Genomic DNA, 23,671 nt, shown 5'->3' on the forward strand with positions numbered 1-23,671 from the left:
AAAAAAAAAAAAAGAAAGATACTGACTTTACAAAGAGAGTTTGAGAGTGCTTCTTCAGTTTGTATTTGTCAAAAGAAATCCATTATTTTATTGCTAGGACACTGAGGTCTCTCTATTGAAGACTAGCCTCGACAGGTCAGGGTAAACTGAGGCAAGGGCATAAAGTTGGTGATGGATCATTCATAGACTTTTCTCTGAGGGAGCAAAGCTTGATTATCTGGGGCCTGCACTCCCTGCGAATAGTCAGGGACTCTTTGAACTCTTAGGGGGCTGGCAAGAAGAACATACGTACAAACCATACACACACACACACACACACACACACACACACACACACACACCCCGAGCCGGGAGTCTGTCAAAGCAGGAACTCGTTTTATTGTATCAATCTTTTTTTTATAAAAGGCTGAGAGAGGAGGCGGAGTTTTCTGCTGAGGTGAGATGACATAGGGGGAGGGGAAAGTTGACAAAGGGTATGGGGTGACTAATGGAACCAACAGTTACTTTTCAGGAGGAGCTAGGCAAAGGCAGGCTTAAGCAGGTTGTGCTGAGTCATCCCAGTACGGAAGTGACTGAGATAGCTTACAAAACTCGAGCCAGGCTCAGGTTTGTCCTTAAGGGCCAAACCAGGGCCAAATAGAGCCCAACACACACATACTTTGTGGATGAAGCAAGCTTCAACAAGCTCAAACAACTTCACACACACACACACACACACACACACACACACACACACACACACGTGCATACACATATATGTGAAGTTGTTTAAGCTCTATTTTGTACTGTAGCCTTTTTAGACCACCTAAAACAAAATTCTCTATGTAAGAAACAGATTACCTCATAGTCACAAGTTACATACTCTCTGTAAACAATCACTATAAGAATATATTCTTCAAAAACAGATTAAAATCATTGCACAAAAGGAAATTACAACAGGAGTGTTAATTATACATTCTTCTTTTGAAAGTCATACCTAACTAAATATTTTCCATCTTTCACTCTATCCATAAATTCATCATAACCCCAAAGCAACAATTCTTTCGTTATTGATTGACAAGGTTTAAGCAAGCCAAGTCTATAGTAGCAGCCCTATGCTTAGCTACAGTTTATAGTTATCAAGAAACAGATCATCAAAAAAAAAAAAAAAGAAAAGAAAAGAAACAGATCATCTATCTTGCATCTTATTTTTGAAGTCTTTTTCAACTAAATTGGCTAATCATCTCTTCTTTATTCTGATTCTTGTAATGGAATTCTTTGCTCTTTGTTTATAACCCTGTCTTTTCATGGTACACACAGAAACCTGTGGCCACATCCCTAGATCACGAGATCCAGGAACTCAGACCCAACCTAGAATGAAATGCTTTCTTTGCTCATTAACTTGTCCCAAGTCTATTTTCCTCTTCCAAGTTCAAGCATGGTTGTAAAGCACAAAGACTCATTGTACTCCTTTTCTAACCTATGCCTCCCTCACTATTCTACAAGGGATGGGCACATTCTATCCTTAATTCTAACTCTATTATGTCTTTCTGGCAAAACAACTTAAACCATCTCCTTAAACATAATCAACTACCCTAACTTCCTAAAACTAAATCAAATCTGGAATTCTGTAAAAATCATTAATTCACCTACCTAATATTGTTGTATTAGAATTCGTCTTCATATTGGTGTGTAGGAAAACTGCCCGACAGAGTGGCTATCTTCAGAAAGCTCACTGCAGCTCCTCCTGCATAGCATCAACCATCTCACCGAACCTGGTGATTTGCCCAAGATCCTAATTTGCTAATGGAAGAGCAAATCCACACTGGAATATCTCTCTCCTAAGCACTCTTTTCGGTCCCCATGGCATGATGCTTTATTTGATTAGTCTCCAGCTCAATGTTCCCTTAAAGTTGGAACTGGAACATTATACACAGAAGATAAGTTACTAAATATCCAACACATGGTGTTTTATTTACATATATTCTAGATAAGAACAAAAAACATAAACATTTTAGTTAGTAACACAGAAGAACAATTGGTATGCAACTGATGAGAACTTTTATTTAAAATTTATACTTATAAAGGGCTTTCATTTTGCTAAATTCATAACATGTTGGGGAAATGTGTGATTGATATAGTTTCACTAACTTTTACAGGAACATAGTTAAAAGATTTGTGCATTTCCTTGTGTCCTCGGTTGCCTTCAGGTATGTGAATGAATAGAAATGAAAGTAATTAAGTATCTATGGCATTTAATTTTAAAAGTTTAATGAGAAAGGACCTCCAAAAACCAAGACAGAACAACGTAAAAGAATGTCCATTGTCAATATGTTGCTAATTAGCTCATGAATCCACATTTAATGTGGTCTAATCTATCTTAATATTACATTAAGATGTACAGTGAAGCTGGGCAGTGGTGGTGCATGACTTTAATCCCAGCACTTGGGAGGCAGAGGCAGGCGGATTTCTGAGTTCGAGGACAGCCTGTTCTACAGAATAAGTTCCAGGACAGCCAGGGTTATACAGAAAAACCCTGTCTCAAAAAAACAAAAACAAAAAAAAAGTTATACAACGAACAAAATAACCTTTGCTCAAAACTAAATTGCAGCATATTAATATTTTCTTATTCAGAAATGTAAAAATAATGAAGCATGTATTCTATAAGTATAAATTCTATAATTATAACCTAAATCTTCTATATACTCAAAATTACTCAATTCCAGAACTATTTTACTTAGATTTCTTTCCAACATGATGACTCAGATTTACATAACATAATTATTTCCTTTAAAATTAATATTGTATGTGTGTATGATGTTTTATGTATTTGTGTAGGTATGTGTACATGTATTTGCAGGTATGTGTATCTCTGTGTGTGTGTAACTGTGCATATGTGTGTCTCTCTGTGTGTGTCTATATGTGTTTGTCTATGTGTGTTTGTTTGAATGTGTTTGTCTGTGTATGTCTCTGTGTGTGTCTGTATATGTTTGTCTGTGTGTATTTATGTCTGTTTGTATGTGTATGTATGTATGTCTGTGTGTGTCTGTGTGTGTGTGCCTGTGTCTATGATATAAAGCCACAGAGCTACATTGGATATCTTCAGTCTCTTGTCATCTTACTCTTTTTAAATAGGGCCTCTCATTGTACTAGTGCTCACTGATGAAGCTAGGTAGACTGGCCAACGAGTTCCATGGATCCTTCTGTTCCTGCCTCCCTAGAACTGGGATTACAGAGGCTGTGCTGCTGCCAACTTTGCATAGATGCTGGGGATGGACCTCAGGTCTTCAAACCTGAATGGCAGGTGTTTTACTACTGAGCTGTCTTGATAATTCCAAAATTAATAATATTTCAGCTGACTCTTTAGTTGTTAAAGAAAAACACTTTAAAGTTGAATTGATTCATCTTTGAATCATTCAGAATTGATTCATTCTATTTTAGGAAAATAATTAATTTATAAGGAGGTTTGTTTTTTTTTTTAACTATGCAAGAAAAGGCTTAGGGATCCCCTTAAGAATTCAAGTAATCATGCAAATATTTATGGAATTGAATTCTTTCTCATGTGTCCATCCTGAGTGCAGGATCCATGTGTGCACCCATGGGTATAATTAATCAGGCGTTTTTTGAAAATTTCACTGAGAAAAACTTCTTACTGGTTTCAGCATTTTTAAAGGGAAAATATTACTCATATGTTCACTCATTTTTGTTGCTAAGGTTTTAAATATATTTGTATATATGTGATTTAATTTATTATGAGAAATTTGTAAAAAAAAAAAAAAAAACACCTTATGAATTCTAAGCATTTAAAGAGTTTATACTAAGAAGCTTGGGACTTTAATTCAGATTTATTGTTCTAGCTTGGAGTACTAAATCACATCCCTGCGAGAGTAAGTGGAGAGGGAGGGGCTTGGTGCATACTTTATCTACTAACCAGTACTTTTATTGGGTGAAAACTGAACATATTTTTTATAAGATTCTAAAACAACATTGTTCTTTCTCCCATAGGACCATTCAGGTCTAAATAAGGACTTTGGAAACGTCTGGCCATTGCCTTTAATATTGTGTAACTATATGGAAGTAACACCTCCTCTCTATTTCTTTCTTTTAGAATATTTGGAGTTTTCCTGATCTTTCTGGATATATTTCTTGTGGCTGTCGATCTACATGCCACTGAAAGCAAAATTTATATTCCTCTTGAATTTCGTTCCATTTCTTTAGCTATTGCTTTATTTTTCCTCGTAGACGTTCTTCTTCGAGTGTATGTAGAAGGGTAAGTGTGATTCTGTTTTGTTTAAGAATAAGGCCATTTCTTTAGTGATAGAAGAAGTATTCTATAAGAAATGTCAGATCAGCTCAAACAGTGGGTCCTTCATCAAAACAATTCTCCTTGTAGCTATGTTCCACAGAAAAAGCAATAATCTAAAAACCAGTCTTATGTAGAGTAGCTTTATCACTGCCATTGTTGTGCCTGTATTTATAACTCACTGTACATGACTCTGCAAATGCTAAAACTTAAACGGCTTCAAGGATGAGGCAAGCAACCACCGTGTGTATGTGTACATGAGTAAAAGAAGCATGTATGTGATGTGCAAATTCTATTGACTTGACTTAAATCCAAACAAGATTTATGACACATGAAAGAATACATCATAAATAATTCATATTTCAATAAAAATAAAAGCTTTAGTCATAGTGCAGAAGAGTCCAGAGACATGGCCTTCCCAATAACAACATTTACAATAAAACAGACCTTGACCTCTGCTTACTGGTTTTCCAAGCAGATGAGTGGGTGGGTCACGCCTTGAAGGCGGATTGCTTTGGGAGTCATGGGTAAGTCCTCCAGCCTCATCTCATTCTCAGGGCATCATCCCAGAGTGTAGTTTCTCAGCTTTCCTAAGATTGCTGTTTATCTTCTGCCCTTTTTTGAGCTAAGGACAAATGTCTACTGCCCAGTTTCTTATTTTCTAAAGAAGACTTTCTCAACATTTTCTTCAGTGATTGAGCCCTTGGTAAGGTGCCCCTGCTTCTATGAATCATCCCTCAGCCATACTCCTCTTAGGAACCTTTATGAAACTCAGACCACAAAACAGACTCAAAAGTAGAAGGGGGTCAGGTGGGAGGAGGAAGGCATTAGCAAGAGGTAGAAACAAGAGAGGGTAATGGAGGTGAATATGGTCAAAATATTTTATTCACATGTATTAGAAGTCAAAGTGAAGCCTATTATTTGTATAATTTACATGCACTAATAAAAGCATAAAGAAATCCCTTAACATATTGAAAAACATCAATCTAAAAGTAGATGCTATCCCAGAATCAGAAGAAACTTTCTCTAGGAGACCAATGCTCATGTCTGAAGAAAGAAAGTCTGTTTCTGCCCTAGGTAGACCATATCAGTTCATTAAAACCCCAGTAGACATAAAAAAAAAAAAACCAAAAAAAAAAAAAAAACAGATCCTGAGTCCAAAAGGGTTGTGTCCTCTCCATCTGTGGGTTCCTTTTGTGCACTCTCCCTATCACAGCTTCTCTAAGTTCCATATTCAGCTTAATCTGCTCATCAGCAATGCACAGCATCTCACTTCCCTACCTACATAGGAGAAGGCAGTGACTGCCTCATGTTTGATGGCTTAGTCCTACTTCTTACTTATCAAGTATGAATTGTTATCTTGACACTTTTAGATAGGTGAGAGAGAGTGGGGAAAGAAGGGGGGAGAGGGAGTGAGGGAGAAAGGGAGAGAGAGGGAGGGGGAGAGGGAGAGAAAGAGAGAGAGAGAGAGAGAGAGAGAGAGAGAGAGAGAGAGAGAGAGAGAGAGAGAGAGAATAGGTTTGGCCCCAGCAGGCTCTGTTTGAATGCTTGGCCTACAGGGAGTAGCACTACTAGGTGTGGCCTTGTCGGAGCAGGTATGTCATGATGGAAGTAGTCTTTGAAGTCTCAAATATGAGTTCAAGCTACAACCAGTGCAGAAGATAGTCTCCTTCTGGCTACCTTCAGATTAAGATGTAGAACTCTCAATTCCTGCTGCCCCACCTCCCCCTCCACATTGCCACGCTTCCCGCCATGATGATAATGGACTAAACAAACCTCTGAAACCAGAGTTGCCTTGGTCATATTGGCCCTTCACAGCAATAAAACCCTCACTAAAACAGAAGTTGGTCCAAGAGTGGATGTTGTTGTAATAGGCCTAAACCATGTTGGGTTTTTGGTGGGGTTGTGGGGGTTGGTTGATTGGTTTTGGTTTTTTTGGAGGAATGTGTATTTGGGAAGTCTGGATTTGGAAAGCAGTGAAGAGCTTTAAGTGGGACTTGATGGGCCATCCTAGTAGGAACATGGAAAACCTTGGTGCTGGGGGTGATTTGAACTCTGGGACCCTGGCTCAGAGGTTTCAGAGGAGAAGAGTTTTAGAATGTTGCATAGAAATCATTTCAATGATATTTCTGTGAAGAATGTGACTGCTCTTTGCCCTTATCTGAAGAGTTTGCCTGAAGCTGAAGTGAAGAGATTCAGATTAACTGCATTTAGGAAGGAAATGTCAAAGCAGCCTGGCATAGATTCTGCCCTTGGTTCATTTATGTCTTGATCAAGCATAGCAAGCTTAGAAAAGAAATGTATAGTTCAGGTATTAAAGGAACACCAAGAACTAGTATGGATCTGAGTCCTGTATTGAACGAGATAAACAGATTACGGGAGCAGTGACCTCAAGACAAGGTCCCACCCAGCTAAGCTTCCATCTTGTGAAAAGGATGTTGAAATGGGGACATTGCCAACTATTCTAAAATTGCTATTTGTTTGTGGTTGTATGAGGGATAGTTATATCATGTTAGGCATTGTTATGACCTGGTTATTGTTTTCATTTGGACATAAGGAGATATGATTGCATCAAGTTGACATAGAATGGATTGTGATGGCTATACTCAGTTGTCAGCTTGACTATATCTGAAATGAACTACAGTCTAAAAATGGAGGGCACACTGCTCTCCAGATCTTGAGGCAGGAAGACAACACACCTTTAATCAAGATCTTAATGAATAGTGGCCATGTTTATAATGAAAAGGAATTAAAGAAAAGCTTAGGTCAAGGTATGGTGGCACATGCCTTTAATCCCAGCACTCAGGAGACAAATCTCTGAGTTCAAAGTCAGTCCACAGAGCATGTTCCAAGAAAGCCAAGCTTAGGCAGTGAAGGAAACTATGAAAAACAGAAAGCTGGTGCAAATATAATGGAATGAAAGGGTCATGTTTCAGTCCCAGCAAGCAGCAGAACTTGGCAACTTAGGCCACATGACTCTGGCTTTAAATTCAAGAATAGAAGGGGTTATTGGGACAATTAATGTTGGCTATCTGGAGCTAAGAAATTAGCAGTGATTAAGAAGAAACCAGCATCACTGAGGTGAAATCTTCTGGGAAGTGTTTCCTGAGAACACAAAGAAGCTGTGTTCCTGAGATAGCCAAGGTTGAAGCTCAACTTGGCAGCCACATTTGGTAATGTGTAAGAATCACTCAGGTGGTACTGGTTTTGAAGGCATAAAGGAGTCATGGAGATCAGCTGAGGCTTGGCACTGTGGGAGACCAGGGAAGGGCATTGGTGAAGATACAGCTTCAGTGGCAGTTGAAGTTGAGGCTTGCCACCATGAAGAGAGCCTATGAGACGCTATTGGTGAAAGTGTAGCCTAGTTGCAGTGGAGGACCCCAGCATATTGGAGATATCAGTATTATGGGATGATTACCAAGAACAGCAGCAGCAGGGGAGTGGAGTCATCCAGAGTCAAGACTAACTGTGTGTGCTACAGCTGTGCGTGTGGCAGAGGGCAGAGCTGGAAAAGTTATCAAGCCCTTTGGAAGATCCCAGGAAATCGTGTGTGTACCTCAGACTTTGAAAAAAGAAGCTGTGAAGTTCCAGTAGCCTTGGAGACCCCAAGATGTTAGAGATGCCAGAGCCATGGGATACCTGCCAAGGAAAGTATCTAACAGGGAGTGGAACCAGCCCAAGAGAAAGAATTGTGTTGCAGTGTACAAAGCTGAAAGGAGTTTGGCATCAGAAATGGAGACACAGAGTTTGGAGTTTGCCCAGCTGGTTTCTGGTCGTGCTTTGGTCCAGTAGTTCCTCAGTATGACTTTTTGTAATGGCAATGTATGTTCTGTGGTGTTGGAAGTATGTGATCTGCTTCTTTATTTTGATTTTTATAGGGGATTGCAGTTAAGATATTACATGAATCTCAGAAGAGACTCTGAACTTTGGACCTTTAAACATCATTGAAACTGTGATAGACTGTGGGGGCTTTTGAAGTAGAATTGAATGCATTTGCATTATGTTATGGCTAAAAGCCTATGGAGGCCAGGGAGTGGAATATGCTAGTTTGAATAGGTTTGGCCCCCATAGACTCATGTGTTTGAATGCTTGGCCCACAGGAAATGGCACTATTAGGAGATATGGCCCTGTTAGAATAGGTATGGTCTAGTTGAAGAGAGTGTGTCACTGTAGGGGTGGGCTTTGAGGTCTCATATAAGCTCAAGGTACACCCAGTACAGCTCCTCCTTGCTACCCTCAGATCAAAATGTAGAACTCTCAGCTCCTCCAGTCCCACGTCTGCCTGCATGCTGCCATGCTTCCCACCATGATGATAACAGACTATTAATCTTTTGAAACTGTAAACGAGCCCCAATTGAATGTTTGTCTTTCATTATAAGAGTTACCTTGGTCACGTTGTCCCTTCACAGCAATGAAACCCAAAGAAAACTGAGGAAGATGGATGATAGTGATAGACACATAAATGGAAATTTACTAACTGAAAAGTTTAAAATCGATATTCTAATTTTCCCTTAGTCCCATAGTCTTGACATTAGGGCGGAATTCTCTGTTTACTTTGATGAAATAGCGAGCTTATTGAAATTGCCTACAGAAGCATGGTCAGCTCGAACGACTGTGTTACTAAACAGCTCTAGCCCAGCACAGGGGACGACACTCAAAATCTGCACAGCTAAGCCTCAACTCCAGCCAACCTTCATAGCCCACAAAACATATGTGCTTGGGACAGAATTACATGCAGATGGCAGGGTGGGGACAATGGGCCAGTAAGTGGGTTAGAATCTCAGGAGAATATAGAATAAGACACACAATTCTTCCTGGGACTGCCAATAGGGCTGAAAGCAGAGTCCTTCATGAGAAACGTGGGCTCTGAAACCTTGCCATCTCCCACTCAGGAGACAGCGGTATTTCTCCGATGTACTGAATACCCTAGATGCTGTGGTCATCGGCGTGACGGTGTTTGTGGCTGTCATCTATGCACTTTATGACAAACCCTTTCTCAGAGCTATCCCAAGGTATGAAACATTTGGTTTACTTCTCAAAACTCCCCTTTTATTCTTCTGGGTTGTTTGTTTCCTTTTTTATTGTTATTGAATTTCCTTGGTTTTATTTAATATTTTAACTTTGAACTCTCAGGTTATATACCAGATAAGTGGTTTAAAAGTGAAACATGTATTAAAAAAACTACTATGTACTTTGAAACTAAAAGATGCTGGCATTTTAGGATTTGTTTAAGGGTATTCCTCTAAGAATCTTTAGATAAATAAAAGAGAATATACAAAGGAAAAAAACTAGACTCAACTCCTCTTACATCAACTTTAATTTTACAATATGAAATGATCTATAAATTTGTGCTTCAACCACAAATGCCTTATATGTAAAGTTCTATAGTCCTGGACTCTCCCTATAACCAAGAGAGTATGAAGCATGTGTATAATTTGACTGACTCCAATTAAAATGTCTGAGGGGCAGTAAACACAGCAGGAAGCCAGGAGGTAACACAGACAGCAGCGGTGAGGAAGGGTTTGCAGTGTAGTTGTAGTAGAAATGAGAAAACTCTGGTAAAGTCTGAACCATTAGGATCTATTAGGAGTGTTCCCTCCTCTTCTCCCTATCTCTCTCCCTTGCTCTCATCCTCCTATTGACTGGCAATATAGAAGGAAGAGCATGTGTGTGTTGGGGAAGATGGGGAGGTAGGTTTATCCTATGTCAAATAATGGCTTTCTCTTGGTACTCTAACTTCCCAGGACTTCAATCTAGTATTCAACTAAATGTGCTGTGTGTTGGAACCTGAGCAGTCACACAAGAGCCACCTGAGAGGCACTGAATTACTGGCTCTGGGGCCTATTACCCCATGCTTTATTCTCATTATTTACTTTTATTTTATATGTATGGGTGTTTGCCTTCGTGTATGTACATACGTGTGTATGTGAGCCACATGTGAGTGTTGCCTGCAGAGACTGCAACAGGGCATTGGGTCCCTTAGGACTGGAATTGCAGATGGTTCTCAGCTGCCAGGGTGCTGCGAACAAGACCCCAGTCCTCTGTAAGAGCAGCCAGTGCTCTTCATTGCGGAGCCATGCCTTCAGTCCACATCCCACGCTTTAAAGAACGTTCAAGAGCTTTTCCAGGTGGCTTGTTCATGTGGTCTCAAATTAAGAGCCTGGTGTTTTGGAACAGCAGTTCTCACTGTTGGTGTTTTTGATGGCAGGAGAAGCACCAGCCAGCTTCCTTGGTCAGCATTTCAGTCTGTTTCCAGATGCTCTCCACTGAGAATAATGCTTTCCTGCTTACTGATATAAACTACACAGGCGATTATTGATGAACACACACACGCACGAGTGCGTGCACATGTGTGCGTGCGGGCACACACACAAGTGAGGAAAAGAAAAAAAGAAAGCTACTCATGTTAAACCACAAATTCTGAGCCTGTCTTTCCCAAACTTAGCATTATTGACATTTTAGGTCAGAAAATTCTGGAAGAGGATACTGAAGTGTTTATCCACATCCTCTACCTTTACATACTCGCTATCATAGCAGCACACCAAAATAATAGTATGGCAATTGAAAATGTCTCTAGACATTGCCCTTTGTCTTCTACATGGGGGTAAAACAATGTCGTTCTGGCTAAAAGCCACACCGTTCCGAACAGAACAAGAAGAGTAGGTAAATGGTGAGTCCTGCCGGCCATGCACAGGGCCTTGGCCATGGTCCACAGCACCACCAAAAATAAACTAACTAGTTATAAAGGTCTTAAACCTACTTTATAGTAATCAAACATTCTGTTTTTAATAGGTTATTAATTTTTTTAAAGTGTTAACTTTAATCCCTATTAACCAAACATTCTGTTTTTGTAGCAAAAAAAAAAAAAACAAAAAAAAACAAAAAAAAAACCAGATATTTAAATTTTTACTTATACATTGATTTAGACTGGCAATTTTACTTCGGCCTCTACGACTGCTCATTCTGGTAAGAATTTTGCAACTGGCTCATCAAAAGAGACAACTTGAAAAGCTGACTAGACACCTGGTGAGTGTCAGCACACGTTTGCATTGTGTTTCAGGGAAACACATGTAAGGTTTGTAGATATATCTCTATATCTCTATCTCTATACCTACATCTATATCTACATATGTATATAGATATATATATCATGTTCTTTTCCTGTTGATTTATGGTTCACAACTTTATGATTTCCCAATTCAGGTTTCGGGGAACAAGCGACGCTACAGGAAGGATGGCTTTGACCTTGACCTCACTTACGTCACTGGTTGGTGAAACGCCCATCGGCGTTGTTATAAAAATTTTGTATTTTGCTTATGAGTAATATGTACTACATTCTCTTTTTTCTCTGCCATGTTATTCCAAAGCATTCTTTACCTACAAGCACACATGTTACCATGGCAGCATGACCTGGACAGTATGAAGTATCTGTTCATGTCATTTCAAACTCAGCCACTTGATCATGTTACGGAAGATAGAATGGATTATCGTTTGAAATAGTTTTCATTGCATTTTCATTTATTCAGTTCTGGTATTTAATATTGGTCCCAAGGATACCAAAAGTATATTGGATAATTTAATGTTTTATATCATTGTGATTATTAGGAGAATGTGTTGTTTCTTCTTTTCTGAATGTTACTTTTTATTTTTAAAAAGGGGGTTCATTATATGTAGGTGAAATTTTTGTCTGCTGTGTCGTCTCTATCAGATGTTCATTATAGCGATTACTTTGACTTCCAGAGCGTATTATTGCTATGTCGTATCCATCGTCTGGAAAGGAGTCCTTCTATAGAAACCCAATCAAGGTAAGGCTTTCCCCACAGCCAGTCCTCACTGCTCAGTGAGAGTGTGCTGGAGACAGAGGCTTGACATGAACAACCTCAGTATCCCTGCACAGATTTCAGCACTTGGTGATCATCAGTTTGCCTTTGCTGTTTATAAACTAGTCACAAATTTTACTGGCTTATAACTACTACTTTTTAAATTCATCATAGAGTGGCTTATCAGTTTGTATTGGGCTTTAACTGTGTAGTTCTAGTGAACCAGGATGGGATTGACTGTCTCAGCTAGTCACTCAGGCATCTGTGGGCAACTACGGAGTCACCTGAGGACCTCCCAATTCTCAGTAGCTTGGTTAGGTGGCTCTATATGATATCTGTCCTTAAAGCCAGATTTCCCTGTTCAGCCCAACCAGGCCAAAGTGTGGCCTTTTTCACATAGCCAACAACGACAAGGGTTATGAAACAGCAGTGACAAGAGCCTGCAAAGCCCCTCTAGAACTCATGCTCAACCCTTCTGGGATTGCTCCTGCCATTCCAATAAACCAAACGAATTACAAACCCAGGCTCGATGAAAGGAACAGAAAATAGAGTCTCTCTTGCTGGGAGGATCTGCAAGGAATTGTGGTCATGTTTTTGCAACCTTGTCAGAAGGGAGTAATAAAATACTACATTATAAGTAGAATAGTCGTTCTTTTTTTTTTTTTAAACTAACTTACCCTTTTAGGATGTCATTCATTTATACAATGTATTTTGAGAATATCTCATCCCATTCCACATTCTAAGTTCCACAGGATTCCCCCCCCCCCAACGCACACACACACACACACACAACAAATTCCCCTCTCAACCTCATGTCTTCTTCCTTTTCATGTTTTAAGAACCCATTGCATTCGATGAGAGCTGTAAAGTATACCTAACTGGGATTTATCTTAAATGTGCATCTTAATGAAACTGTGTACACTGTATCAAGGTATTAAGCATTTTATGGTAAGGAAAGAGATATATTTAATGAATGATAATGAATAAATAATTTATACAAGTACATATAAGAATATAGGTGGGGATTATTTTTAGATAGTGGGTATTCTTTTTTTTATAAAAGATATTTTCTTTATTTACATGTCATATGATATCTCCTTTTCCAGTTTCCCCTCCGAAAAAAGAAATTAAATTAAATTAAATTAAATTAAAATAACAACAACAACAACAACAACAAAACCCCTGTTCCCTCCCCCTCCCCCTGTGCACCAACCCACCCTCTCCCGCTTCCTGGCCTTGGCATTCTCCTACACTGGGGCATAGAACCTTCACAGGGCCAAGAGCTTCTCCTCCCATTAATGACCGACTTGGACATCCTCTGCTACATATGCTGCTGGAGCCATGAGTCCCCCCATGTGTACTCTTTGGTTGGTGGTTTAGTCCCTGGGAGCTCTGAGGGTACTAGTTAGTTTATATTGTTCATCCTAAGGGACTGCAAACCCCTTCAGCTCCTTTGATCCTTTCTCTAACTCCTTCATTGGGGACCGTGTGCTCAGTCCAATGGATGGCTGTGAGCCTCTACTTCTGTATTAGTTGGGCACTGGCAGAGCCTCTCAGGAGACAGCTATGTCAGACTCCTGTCATCCAGCACAATAGTGTCTGGATTTGATGATTGAATATGGGAAGGATTCTCAGGTGGAGCAGTCTCTGAATTGTCCTTCCTTCAGTCTCTGTTTGTCTCTGCAACTCCTTCCATGGTATTTTGTTCCCCCTTTTAAGAAGGAATGAAGTATCCACACTTTGATCTTCTTTCTTCTTGAGTTTCTTGTGATTTGTGGATTGTACTTTGTGTATTCCGAACTTCTGGGCTAATATCCACTTATCAAAGAGTGCATACTGTGTTTGTTCTTTTGTGATTGGGTTACCTCACTCAGGATGATATTCTCCAGATCCATCCATTTCCCTAAGAATTTCATGAATTCATTGTTTTTAATAGCTGAGTAGTACTCCATTGTGTAGATGTACCACATTTTCTGTATCCATTCCTCTGTTGAGGGACATCTGGGTTGTTTCTAGTTTTTGGCTATTATAAATAAGGCTGCTATGAACGTGGTGGAGCATGTGCCCTTATTACATGTTGGAGCATCTTCTGGGTATATGCCCAGGAGTGGTATAGTTGGGTCCTCTGGTAGAATTATGTCCAATTTCCGGAGGAACCGCCAAACTGATTTCCAGAGTGGTTGTACCAGCTTGCAATCCCACCAGCAATGAAGGAGTGTTCCTCTTTCTCCACAACCTCACCAGCATTTGCTGTCACCTGAGTTTTTTATCCTAGCCATTCTGACTGGTATGAGGTGGAATTTCAGGGTTAGAGTCTTCGTTAGAGTCACACCAAGGTATTTTATATTATTTGTAGCTATTGTAAATGGTGTTGTTTTCCTAATTTCTTTCTCTGCCTGTTTATTCTTTGTGTAGAGGAAGGCCACTGATTTGTTTGAGTTAATTTTATATCCAGCTACTTTGCTGAAGTTGTTTATCAGGTTTAGGAGCTCTCTGGTGGAATTTTTGGGGTCCACTTAAGTATACTATCATATCATCAGCAAATAGTACTAATTTGATTTCTTCCTTTCCAATTCGTATCCCTTTGATCTCCTTTTGTTGTCTAATTGCTCTGGCTAGGACTTCAAGTACAATACTGAATAGGTAGGGAGAGAGTGGGCAGCCTTGTCTAGTCCCTGATTTTAGTGGGATTACTTCAAGTTTCTCTCCATTTAATTTGATGTTGGCTACTGGTGTGCTGTATATTGCTTTTACGATGTTTAAGTATGGGCCTTGAATTTCTGATCTTTCTAAGACTTTTATCATGAAGGGATGTTAGATTTTGTCAAATGCTTTCTCAGCATCTAAAGAGATGATCACATGGTTTTTTTCTTTGAGTGTTTATATAATGAATTACATTGATGGATTTCCGTATATTAAACCATCCCTGCATCCCTGAGATGAAGCCTACTTGATCATGGTGGATGATTGTTTTGATGTGTTCTTGGATTCTGTTTGCAAGAATTTTATTGAGAATTTTTTGCATCTATATTCCTAAGGGAAATTGGTCTCAAGTTTTCATTCTTTGTTAGGTCTTTCTGTGGTTTAGGTATAAGAGTAATTGTGGCTTCATAGAAAGAATTGGGTAGAGTACCTTCTATTTCTATTTTTTGGAATAGTTTGAGGAGTATTGATAGTAGGTCTTCTTTGAAGGTCTGATAAAACTCTGCACTAAACCCATCTGGTCCTGGGTTTTTTTTGGTTGGGAGACTATTAATGACTGATTCTATTTCATTAGCAGATATGGGACTGTTAGGATCATTTATCTGATCTTGATTTAACTTAGGTACCTGGTTTCTGTCTAGAAAATTGTCCATTTCATCCAGATTTTCCAGTTTTGTTGAGTATAGGCTTTTGTAGTAGGATCTCATGATTTTTTAGATTTCCTCAGTGTCTGTTGTTATGTCTCCCTTTTCATTTCTGATCTTGTTAATTAGGATAATATCTCTGTGCCCTCTAGTTAGTTTGGCTAAGGGTTTATCTATTTTGTTGATTTTCTCAAAGAACCAGCTCCTGGTTTGGTTGATTCTTTGTATAGTTCTTTTTATTTCTGTTTGGTTGATTTCAGCCCTGAGTTTGATTATTTCCCACCTTCAACTCCTCTTGGGTGAATTTGCTTCTTTTTGTTCTAGAGCTTTCAGATGTGCTGTCAAATTGCTGGTAGATGCTCTCTCCAGTTTCTTTTTTAGAGGCACTTAAAGCTATGAGTTTTCCTCTTAGGATTGCTTTCATTGTGTCCCATAAATTTGGGTATGTTGTGGCTTCTTTCTTTCTTCCTTGATCAGGTTACCATTGAGTAAAGTGTTATTAAGCTTCCACGTGTATGTGGGCTTTCTATTGTTTATGTTGTTATTGAGGAGCAGCCTTAGTCCATGGTGATCTGATAGGATACAAGGAATTATTTCAATCTTCTTGTATCTGTTGAGGCCTGATTTGTGACCAATTATATGGCCAATTTTGGAGAAGGTACCACGAGGTGCTGAGAAGGTATATCCTTTTGTTTTAGGATAAAAAGTTCTATAGATATCTGTTAAATCCATCTGTTTCATAACTTCTGTTAGTCTCACTGTGTCTCTGTTTAATTTCTGTTTCCATGATCTGTCCATTGCAGAGAGTAGAGTGTTGAAATCTCCCACTATTATTGTCTGCGGTGCAATGTGTGCTTTGAGCTTTAGTAAAGTTTCTTGTATGAATGTAGATGCCCTTGCATTTGGAGCATAGAGGTTCAGAATTGAGAGTTCATCTTGGTAGATCATACCTTTGATGAGTATGAAGTATCCGTCCTTATCTTTTTTGATCACTTTACGGTGAAAGTCTATTTTATTCAATATTATAATGGCTACTCCAGCTTTTTTCTTGGGACCATTGGCTTGGAAAATTGTTTTCCAGCCTTTTATTCTGAGGTAGTGTCTGTCTTTGTCAATGAGGTGGGTTTCTTGTATGCAACAAAATGTTGGGTCCTGTTTACGTACCCATCTGATAGTCTATGTCTTTTTATTGGGGAATTGAGTCCATTGATATTAATAGATATTAAGGAAAAATAATTGTTGCTTCCTGTTATTTTTGTTGTTAGAGTTGGAATTCTATTCATGTGATCTACAAAGGGGTACCTAGACCTGGTACAGACTAGGCCTGGGTCAGACTCTGGGCACTGCTGCCATGCAGTTCATTGCTACATATGGAAAACAGGACAATTTGGGAAAAGGTCTCCAGGAAACAATCAGTCTAATTCCAGGTGTACAATAAAGCTTAAAGTGTGATTACATAGAAACTTGGTTACAAAGTACATGTGGCCATAAAGGTGGCTTCTATATCTACAATCTATAGAATCCAGTGTGGTCTCTGACCGATAGCGGAGGTCAGCAGGCCATGAAGTACATGTGATATCTGCCCTAAGGATGGGGAGGAAAGAGTCTGGGATAAGCATTCTGAGGAATGTGGGTGAGGCCTGCCTCTGTAGCAAGAGGTGGGTGATAGGGCCTCTACAACTAGCAGATAGGTCACCAGGTCACTAACAGAATCTCCTCTCAGCTTTCCATATGAAATGCAGGTATTTGATTCCATCTCATTCCTCCTCCTTCCCTGTGTCCAAGAGGATCTCTCCTCCACCAGACCTCCCCCAACCCTGGGGCCTCAAGTCTTTTGAGGATTAAGAGCATCTTCTCTCACTGAGGCCAGACCAGGCAGTCCTCTGCTACATATGTGCTGGGGGCCTAGGACCAGTGGTATACCTGGACCTTCAGGTAAATCTATTTCTAATTTTCTGAGGAACTGCCAGATTGATTTTTAGAGCAGTTGTGCCAGTTTGCAATCCCACTAGCAATAGAGGAATGTTCCTCTTTCTCCACATCCTCACCAGCATGAGCTGTCATTTGAGTTTTGGATGTTGGCCATTCTGATTGGCGTAAGGTGGAATCTCAAGGTCATTTTGATTTGCATTTCCCTGATGATTAAGTACTTTGAACATTTCTTTAAGTGCTTCTCAGCCATTCAAGATTCTTCTGTTGTGAATTCTCTGTTTATCTCTGTACCCCATTTTTAATTGGGTTATTTGGTTTTGGGCAGTTAACTTCATGAGTTCTTTATATATTTTGGATATTAGCCCTCTATTAGATGTAGGGTTGGCAGAGATTTTTTTCCCCAATCTGTAGCTTGCCGATTTGTCCTATTGACCATGTCTTTGGCTCTCAGCTTTCCTAATCCTGGGGCTCTTTGATACAGTTCCTCATGTTTTGGTGACCCCCCCAACCATAAAATTATTTTCATTGCTATTTCATAACTATAATTTTGCTATTGTTATGAATAATAATGTAAGTATCTGTTATCCTATGGTCTTAGGTGACCCCTGTAAAAAGGTCATTTGACCCCCAAAAGGATCATGACCCACAGATTGAAAAGTGCTACTCTAAATGCTTTATGTCCATTTGATTGGGGGGTATTTGGAGTCTTCAGGCCATCTAACTAGTTAGGTCAGAAAATGGAGGTAAAACAGGTTGAATCAAAGATAGATTTATACCAAAACATTGAGTAAAATGTAAAGGGATTTAGAGAATATGTCTGTAACTTAAGCATGCATGTATAGCAGTTTTTCACTTAGAACTATTGACTATTACTGTGTATATGTATACATTGTGAATTTACTATGACAGATCCTGCAAAGGATCATGCATTTGCGGATTTGGCCTCCAACTGGCAGGGATGTTATGGAAGACGATGGAGTTTTTATTACTTGGTGCCTCACTGAAGGAAGTGGACCCCTTCAGGAGGATCTGGGGGCTTGCTAACCTACCTCCTCACTTCCTGCCCACTCTCTTCTTCAGGCTGTGGAAGAATCCCAGTGCTGCCATGCTTTCATGCATGAAGTATAAGCCACAACAACAACCACAACAACAACAAACCCGCAACCACAACAACAAACCAACAACCACACAACAGCAAACCAATAAAAACAAACAGTGCTGCCATGCTTTCATGCATGAAATATAAGCCACAACAACAACCACAACCACAACAAACCAACAACCACAAACAAAAACAAACAAACCCCTTTCTTCCTAAAGTTACTCCTTGTTAAGTGTCTCATCACAAATAATGGGAAAGCAACTAATACAGAAAATTGGTACCAAGGAGGAGCACGTCACTGGCATCGTCATGGCCATAAAGAAGGAACTTTTTTTTTTTTTTTTGCTATGTAACTATATTCAAAGCTTAATGTATTTTTGTTTATAATTATACAATACTTTGTAAATATTTAGTTGCAAACTAATGACAAACACTATCTTGTTAAAAGGGTCTTGCATTTACAAAGAAAAACCTCTAAGGCCCAAAACATTAGACCACAATGATTACTATGATTTTTTTTTAAAACAATTTTATGTGGTGGGGAAAGAAACTAATGAGCTCTCATTTGAATACAACATACTTGAATCAACCAATTCTGAAAACAATACCAGAACTCAAAGTATTCCACATAGGGAATAAACAATATAAAAATTTAAATATGTATTTAATTTTTTTATAATTCATATTCTTTATATTTACAAAAATGAAATAAATACCAAAACAGCAAGGTTCTTTTTTCTTTTAATAAACAATTCCTGTAACCTATTTCCAAAGTGTATGGCCAAAAAACAATTTTAATTATTTCCATGTCTGCATAAAATATTCTGCTATCCTGAAGTACAGTCCTTTGTACCCTGGAGAGGACCTGGATACGTGGAGCAAAATCTTTTCCTATTGAACATCAGTCATCCAACATTTAAGTTCATCATTTTTTAAAAAGATTTATTTTATTTATTTTATGTGTATGAGTACACTGTAGCTGTACAGATGGCCTTGAGCCATCATGTGTGTGTAGTTGCTGGGATTTGAACTCAGGACCTCTGCCGGCCCACTCACTCCGGTGTAATTCACTGTAGCTGTCTTCAGACCCACCAGAAGAGGGTGTCAGATCCCATTATGGGTGGTTGTGAGCCACCATGTGGTTGCTAGGATCTGAACTCAGGACCTTTGAAAGAGCAGTTAGTGTTCTTACCCGCTGAGCCATCTCGCCAGCCCAAGTTCGTCATTTTTTTTAACTTGTCGCTTAGAAATATTTTTTAAGTAATACACCCCTTTCCACACATCAATATATTAACAGAAAGGCAAGCATTTTCATCAGGAAAGAAACTAATGGGTCCTGTGATTGAAAAAAAAAAGTCAAGACAGCAATCTGCTTTGATGTAGAAATAGCAGATATAAACGTGTGGAAAAATAGTCAAAGGCCCAAATTATATAAGAGCAGACGTCAGATTTGTATTCAACACCAGTGCTTCCTTGTTTGAGAATCACTGCAACACAGTGATTTAGCAATAAACATTTCAACACAATAAGAAGATGGAGACTGCACTAAAGCCCGTAAGAGCAGTGCCTGCATGAGAAAGGTAGAACTTCATGGCCCCTCTTACCATCCCTAATATTTACATTCTACTATCTCCTTATAAAATAAGAGAATTTCATTTGTGTTCTATAGTCTAATGACTAACAAAACAACAGCAAAACCTCCAAAGTTAGAATATTGTATGATATAATAATCTAAAACACTCAAAACAATAAAATAGTTTAACTTATTTGAAAGGCATAGGAGCATTTCATAAGCATTGTGAAATCCAACTATGTGGTGTGTGATGCAGATGAGAGCAGAATCTTGATTTATGCCTCATTACAATTATTTTTAAATAGAAGTTTCCTGTATGACCACAGTGTATAAATACAGGCAAGATAATCCCAGACTTCTTGTGGAAGTTTGTGAAAGAATTAACCTCTTCAGGTTGAAGTTTTCCTTCTATGGTCTTCTGTAGAGCTAGATTTGTAGGTAGATACTACTTAAATTTGGCTTCATCATGGAACATCTTTCTTTCTCCATCTGTTGTGGTTGAAAGTTTTGCTGGGTATAATAGTCTGAGCTGGCATTTATACTCTCTCAAAGTTTGTAGAACATCCAGCCAGTTCCTTCTGGCTTTCAAGTGTTCATTGAAAAGTCAGGTGTTATTTTAATAGGACTGCCTCTATATGTTCCTTTATTTTTTCCCTTGCAGCTTTTAATATTCTTTTCTTGTTCTGTATATTTAATGGTTTTTGTTAGTTTGGTTGGTTGGTTGGTTGGTTGGTTAGTTAGTTGCCTGATTTTTCTTTTTTTTTTTTTTTAAGTTTTATTTATTATATGTAAGTACTTTGTAGCTGTCCTCAGACACACCAGAAGAGGGCATCAGATCTTATTACAGGTGGTTGTGAGCCACCATGTGGTTGCTGGTATTTGAACTCAGGACCTTCGGAAGAGCAGTCAGTGCTTTTAACCGCTGAGCCATCTCTCCAACCCCAGTTGCCTGATTTTTTAAGACAGGATTTCTCTGTGTCACCTTGGCCATCCTGGAACTCTCACTCAGTAGATCAGGCTGGCTTCAAACTCACAGAGATCTACCTACCTGTCTCTACATTCTGAGTGCTGGGATTAAAGGAGTGCATCACCACTGCCAAGCCAGTGTTTTGATAACTATCATCGGGAATTTCTTTTCAGGTCACATTGTATCCACTCTCAGGAAGCAGAGAGTAAACAAGAAGTAACAACAGGATATAAAGCCTCCTTACAGTCTCCCAGTAGCCCACTTCCACTTGCAAGACTCAACCTCCTAAAGGTTCCACAATTTTCCTGACAGCACCACCAGCTGGGAAACCAAGTGTTTAATAGTGAGCTTGTAGGGGGCATTTGATTCAAGTTGCAGCAGAGGCTGATAAGAGTATATCTCAGCCTTCTTTCTTAGCAAGACACATACGATGTAAAATCTACATATCCTCACGTTGGGGGAATCTCCCCTAGAAGATGCCAATGAGAGGCAGGTGAAACAATAATAACCATATGTAGTTACATCTCTCTCCAAGCTTGCATCTGGATGGCACTGGAGTTGTAACACTTGTGTCTCTCTTTCTTTAGGAGGTCGCGCGACTCCTCGATAGCAAGCATCCAAACCACTATCAGGTCTACAATCTATGCAGTATGTACTGACACACCACTGTGGTACTGTAGCTAGAGAACAGATTGGACGGGCTCCTCTCTGACAGTTCATTTACTCATAAGTATTTAGTAGTGGGAAGTCAGAGTAAAACTCCCCATCTTATGTTGGTCTTATGTGATAGGGAAGTTAGCTCATCGGCAGAAAGTACTCTAGAAGAGAGGCCGAGGTGGGCCTGGAAGGACCAAATGGTCAGAGCAGAGGTCAGTCGTGTTAGGGAATACCTGTTCTAGTGGTTCTAAAATAATACATTTATTCTTTATTTCTTTCTATATAATACACTGAAGGTGTAAAAATTAGCGACTCCATTTTCGAACCCACCTGAAGTAGTTATGATAAGGGGAGGGTGCTGGATTAAAACAAAGCCTCAACCAACCCTGTAGGTGTACCTCAGTTTACCATTCTGTCTCTGGTGTCCTGTTCAATGCCTGTGTATTCAATGAACATTTTTAGGAGCTAGTAGCTCTGCCAGCTACATTTGTCTCTGTCCTGTGGTTTCTAATACCCACGTGATGTACTGAGAAGACACTAGAAAGCTAGAGGTGAAACCTCTTTAAAAATGAATTTAGTTTTCCCCAGGTGGATAATCACCAAACTTTTTTTTCAACTCTGAAATATTATTTTTAGAGCAAACTGAAAGCTACTCTAGAAGATAGACAAAGAATTTTCTAATTGAAATTTTAAATCTGTTCATAGCTTTATCATTTGCTATGTCACTAGGCATAGATAAATGTCATATGTATTATTTTTTTTTTTTAGGTGAGAGATCTTATGACCCAAAGTGCTTCCACTACAGGGTCCGCAGAATCATGATTGACGATCATAACGTCCCCACTCTTGAGTGAGTCTTATATCACATTGATGGTCAGAAAAGGGCTAATTACCTTGGGCTTGGTGTTTTAGAAAAGTATTGTACTGAAAACAATTTCACTGAATGAAAAATCTTATATTTGAAATCAGGGAAATGTTGTTGTTCTCCAAGGAAGTAAATGATTGGATGGCTCAAGATCCTGAAAATGTTGTCGCAATTCACTGTAAGGGAGGAAAAGGTAACACCACTTTTTTTCTTTTCTTTTCCACTTTGTTAAGAAATTGGAAATACTGATGTGTACGAAAAAAGGTCGTTAATTGATATTAATCATTAACACTTTGAAATACTAGTTTCAATACCAAAGGAATGTAAGGAGGAAGAAAAGGGGACGGGGGGGCGGGGGGAGGACAGGAGAGTGAGGAAGGCAAGAGGGAAAGGAGTTAAGGAACATGGAGAGTGTTTTCCCCTGCCTACTAAATTGGATTATTTTGTTTTTGACTTGCTAATATAAGTCTGTTAAAATAATAATGGAATTTATCTCTGAAATAGAATAATGCTTTTTATTTCAAGGCCATTTTTAATTGGCAGAGATTGTATATATTTATAATATGCATTATATTTTTGTAGCTATATAGTGAAATAGCTGGATCCAACTGATTTACATTGCATCACCTTATCGTAATTATCTTACTGTAGTTAATATGCTTTTCCTAGATGACTGGTGGATTTGAGCATGTCTGTGTATCTGTTGGCCTTGTGTATGTTTTCTTTTGGAAATACCTTTCAATGCCTCTTTTTCTGCTGTTTCTATTGTTATCACTGTTATTTGTTTGGAGAGAGGTTTGGATTTTTTTTTTTCTTTTCCTTGAGACAAAGTCTCAATAAGTAGCATTGTGGGTCCTTGAACTAGCTAGTGTCCCAGGCAGGCCTCCAACTTATCCTCCTCTTTCCTCCCAAATACTGCGACTACAGGTGTGACTACTATATCTGGCACTAGGTTTTTTTTACAGAAGAGCTACTCTTCTTATTCAAGTTTTATATAACATATTCAAATACTGGTTCCCATCCTCCATCTCCCCTAGATCCTCCCCACCTCTCTGCCCACCCCAGTGTATGCCTTCTTTCCCTCCCTCTTTAAAAAACAAACAGGCAGATTTTTAAACATCAAATT

General features: G+C 39.0%; 1 protein-coding gene across 4 annotated transcripts in view; it reads left to right on the forward strand.

The window, feature by feature from the left end:
• The window catches only part of LOC116069005 (phosphatidylinositol 3,4,5-trisphosphate 3-phosphatase TPTE2-like), a 116,887-nt gene that overhangs the window by 64,549 nt on the left and 28,667 nt on the right, over positions 1-23,671 (forward strand). For all 4 annotated transcript variants that reach the window (XM_031339245.1, XM_031339244.1, XM_031339243.1 and 1 more), the window contains 9 exons: positions 2,139-2,189; positions 4,088-4,249; positions 9,175-9,294; positions 11,209-11,308; positions 11,486-11,549; positions 12,023-12,087; positions 21,611-21,671; positions 22,449-22,530; positions 22,650-22,738. In XM_031339245.1, coding sequence (XP_031195105.1) covers positions 2,139-2,189; positions 4,088-4,249; positions 9,175-9,294; positions 11,209-11,308; positions 11,486-11,549; positions 12,023-12,087; positions 21,611-21,671; positions 22,449-22,530; positions 22,650-22,738 — 794 coding nt within the window. The remainder of the gene's footprint in view (positions 1-2,138; positions 2,190-4,087; positions 4,250-9,174; positions 9,295-11,208; positions 11,309-11,485; positions 11,550-12,022; positions 12,088-21,610; positions 21,672-22,448; positions 22,531-22,649; positions 22,739-23,671) is intronic.

Source organism: Mastomys coucha, unplaced genomic scaffold, assembly GCF_008632895.1.
Source record: "Mastomys coucha isolate ucsf_1 unplaced genomic scaffold, UCSF_Mcou_1 pScaffold22, whole genome shotgun sequence".
NCBI lineage: Eukaryota > Metazoa > Chordata > Mammalia > Rodentia > Muridae > Mastomys > Mastomys coucha.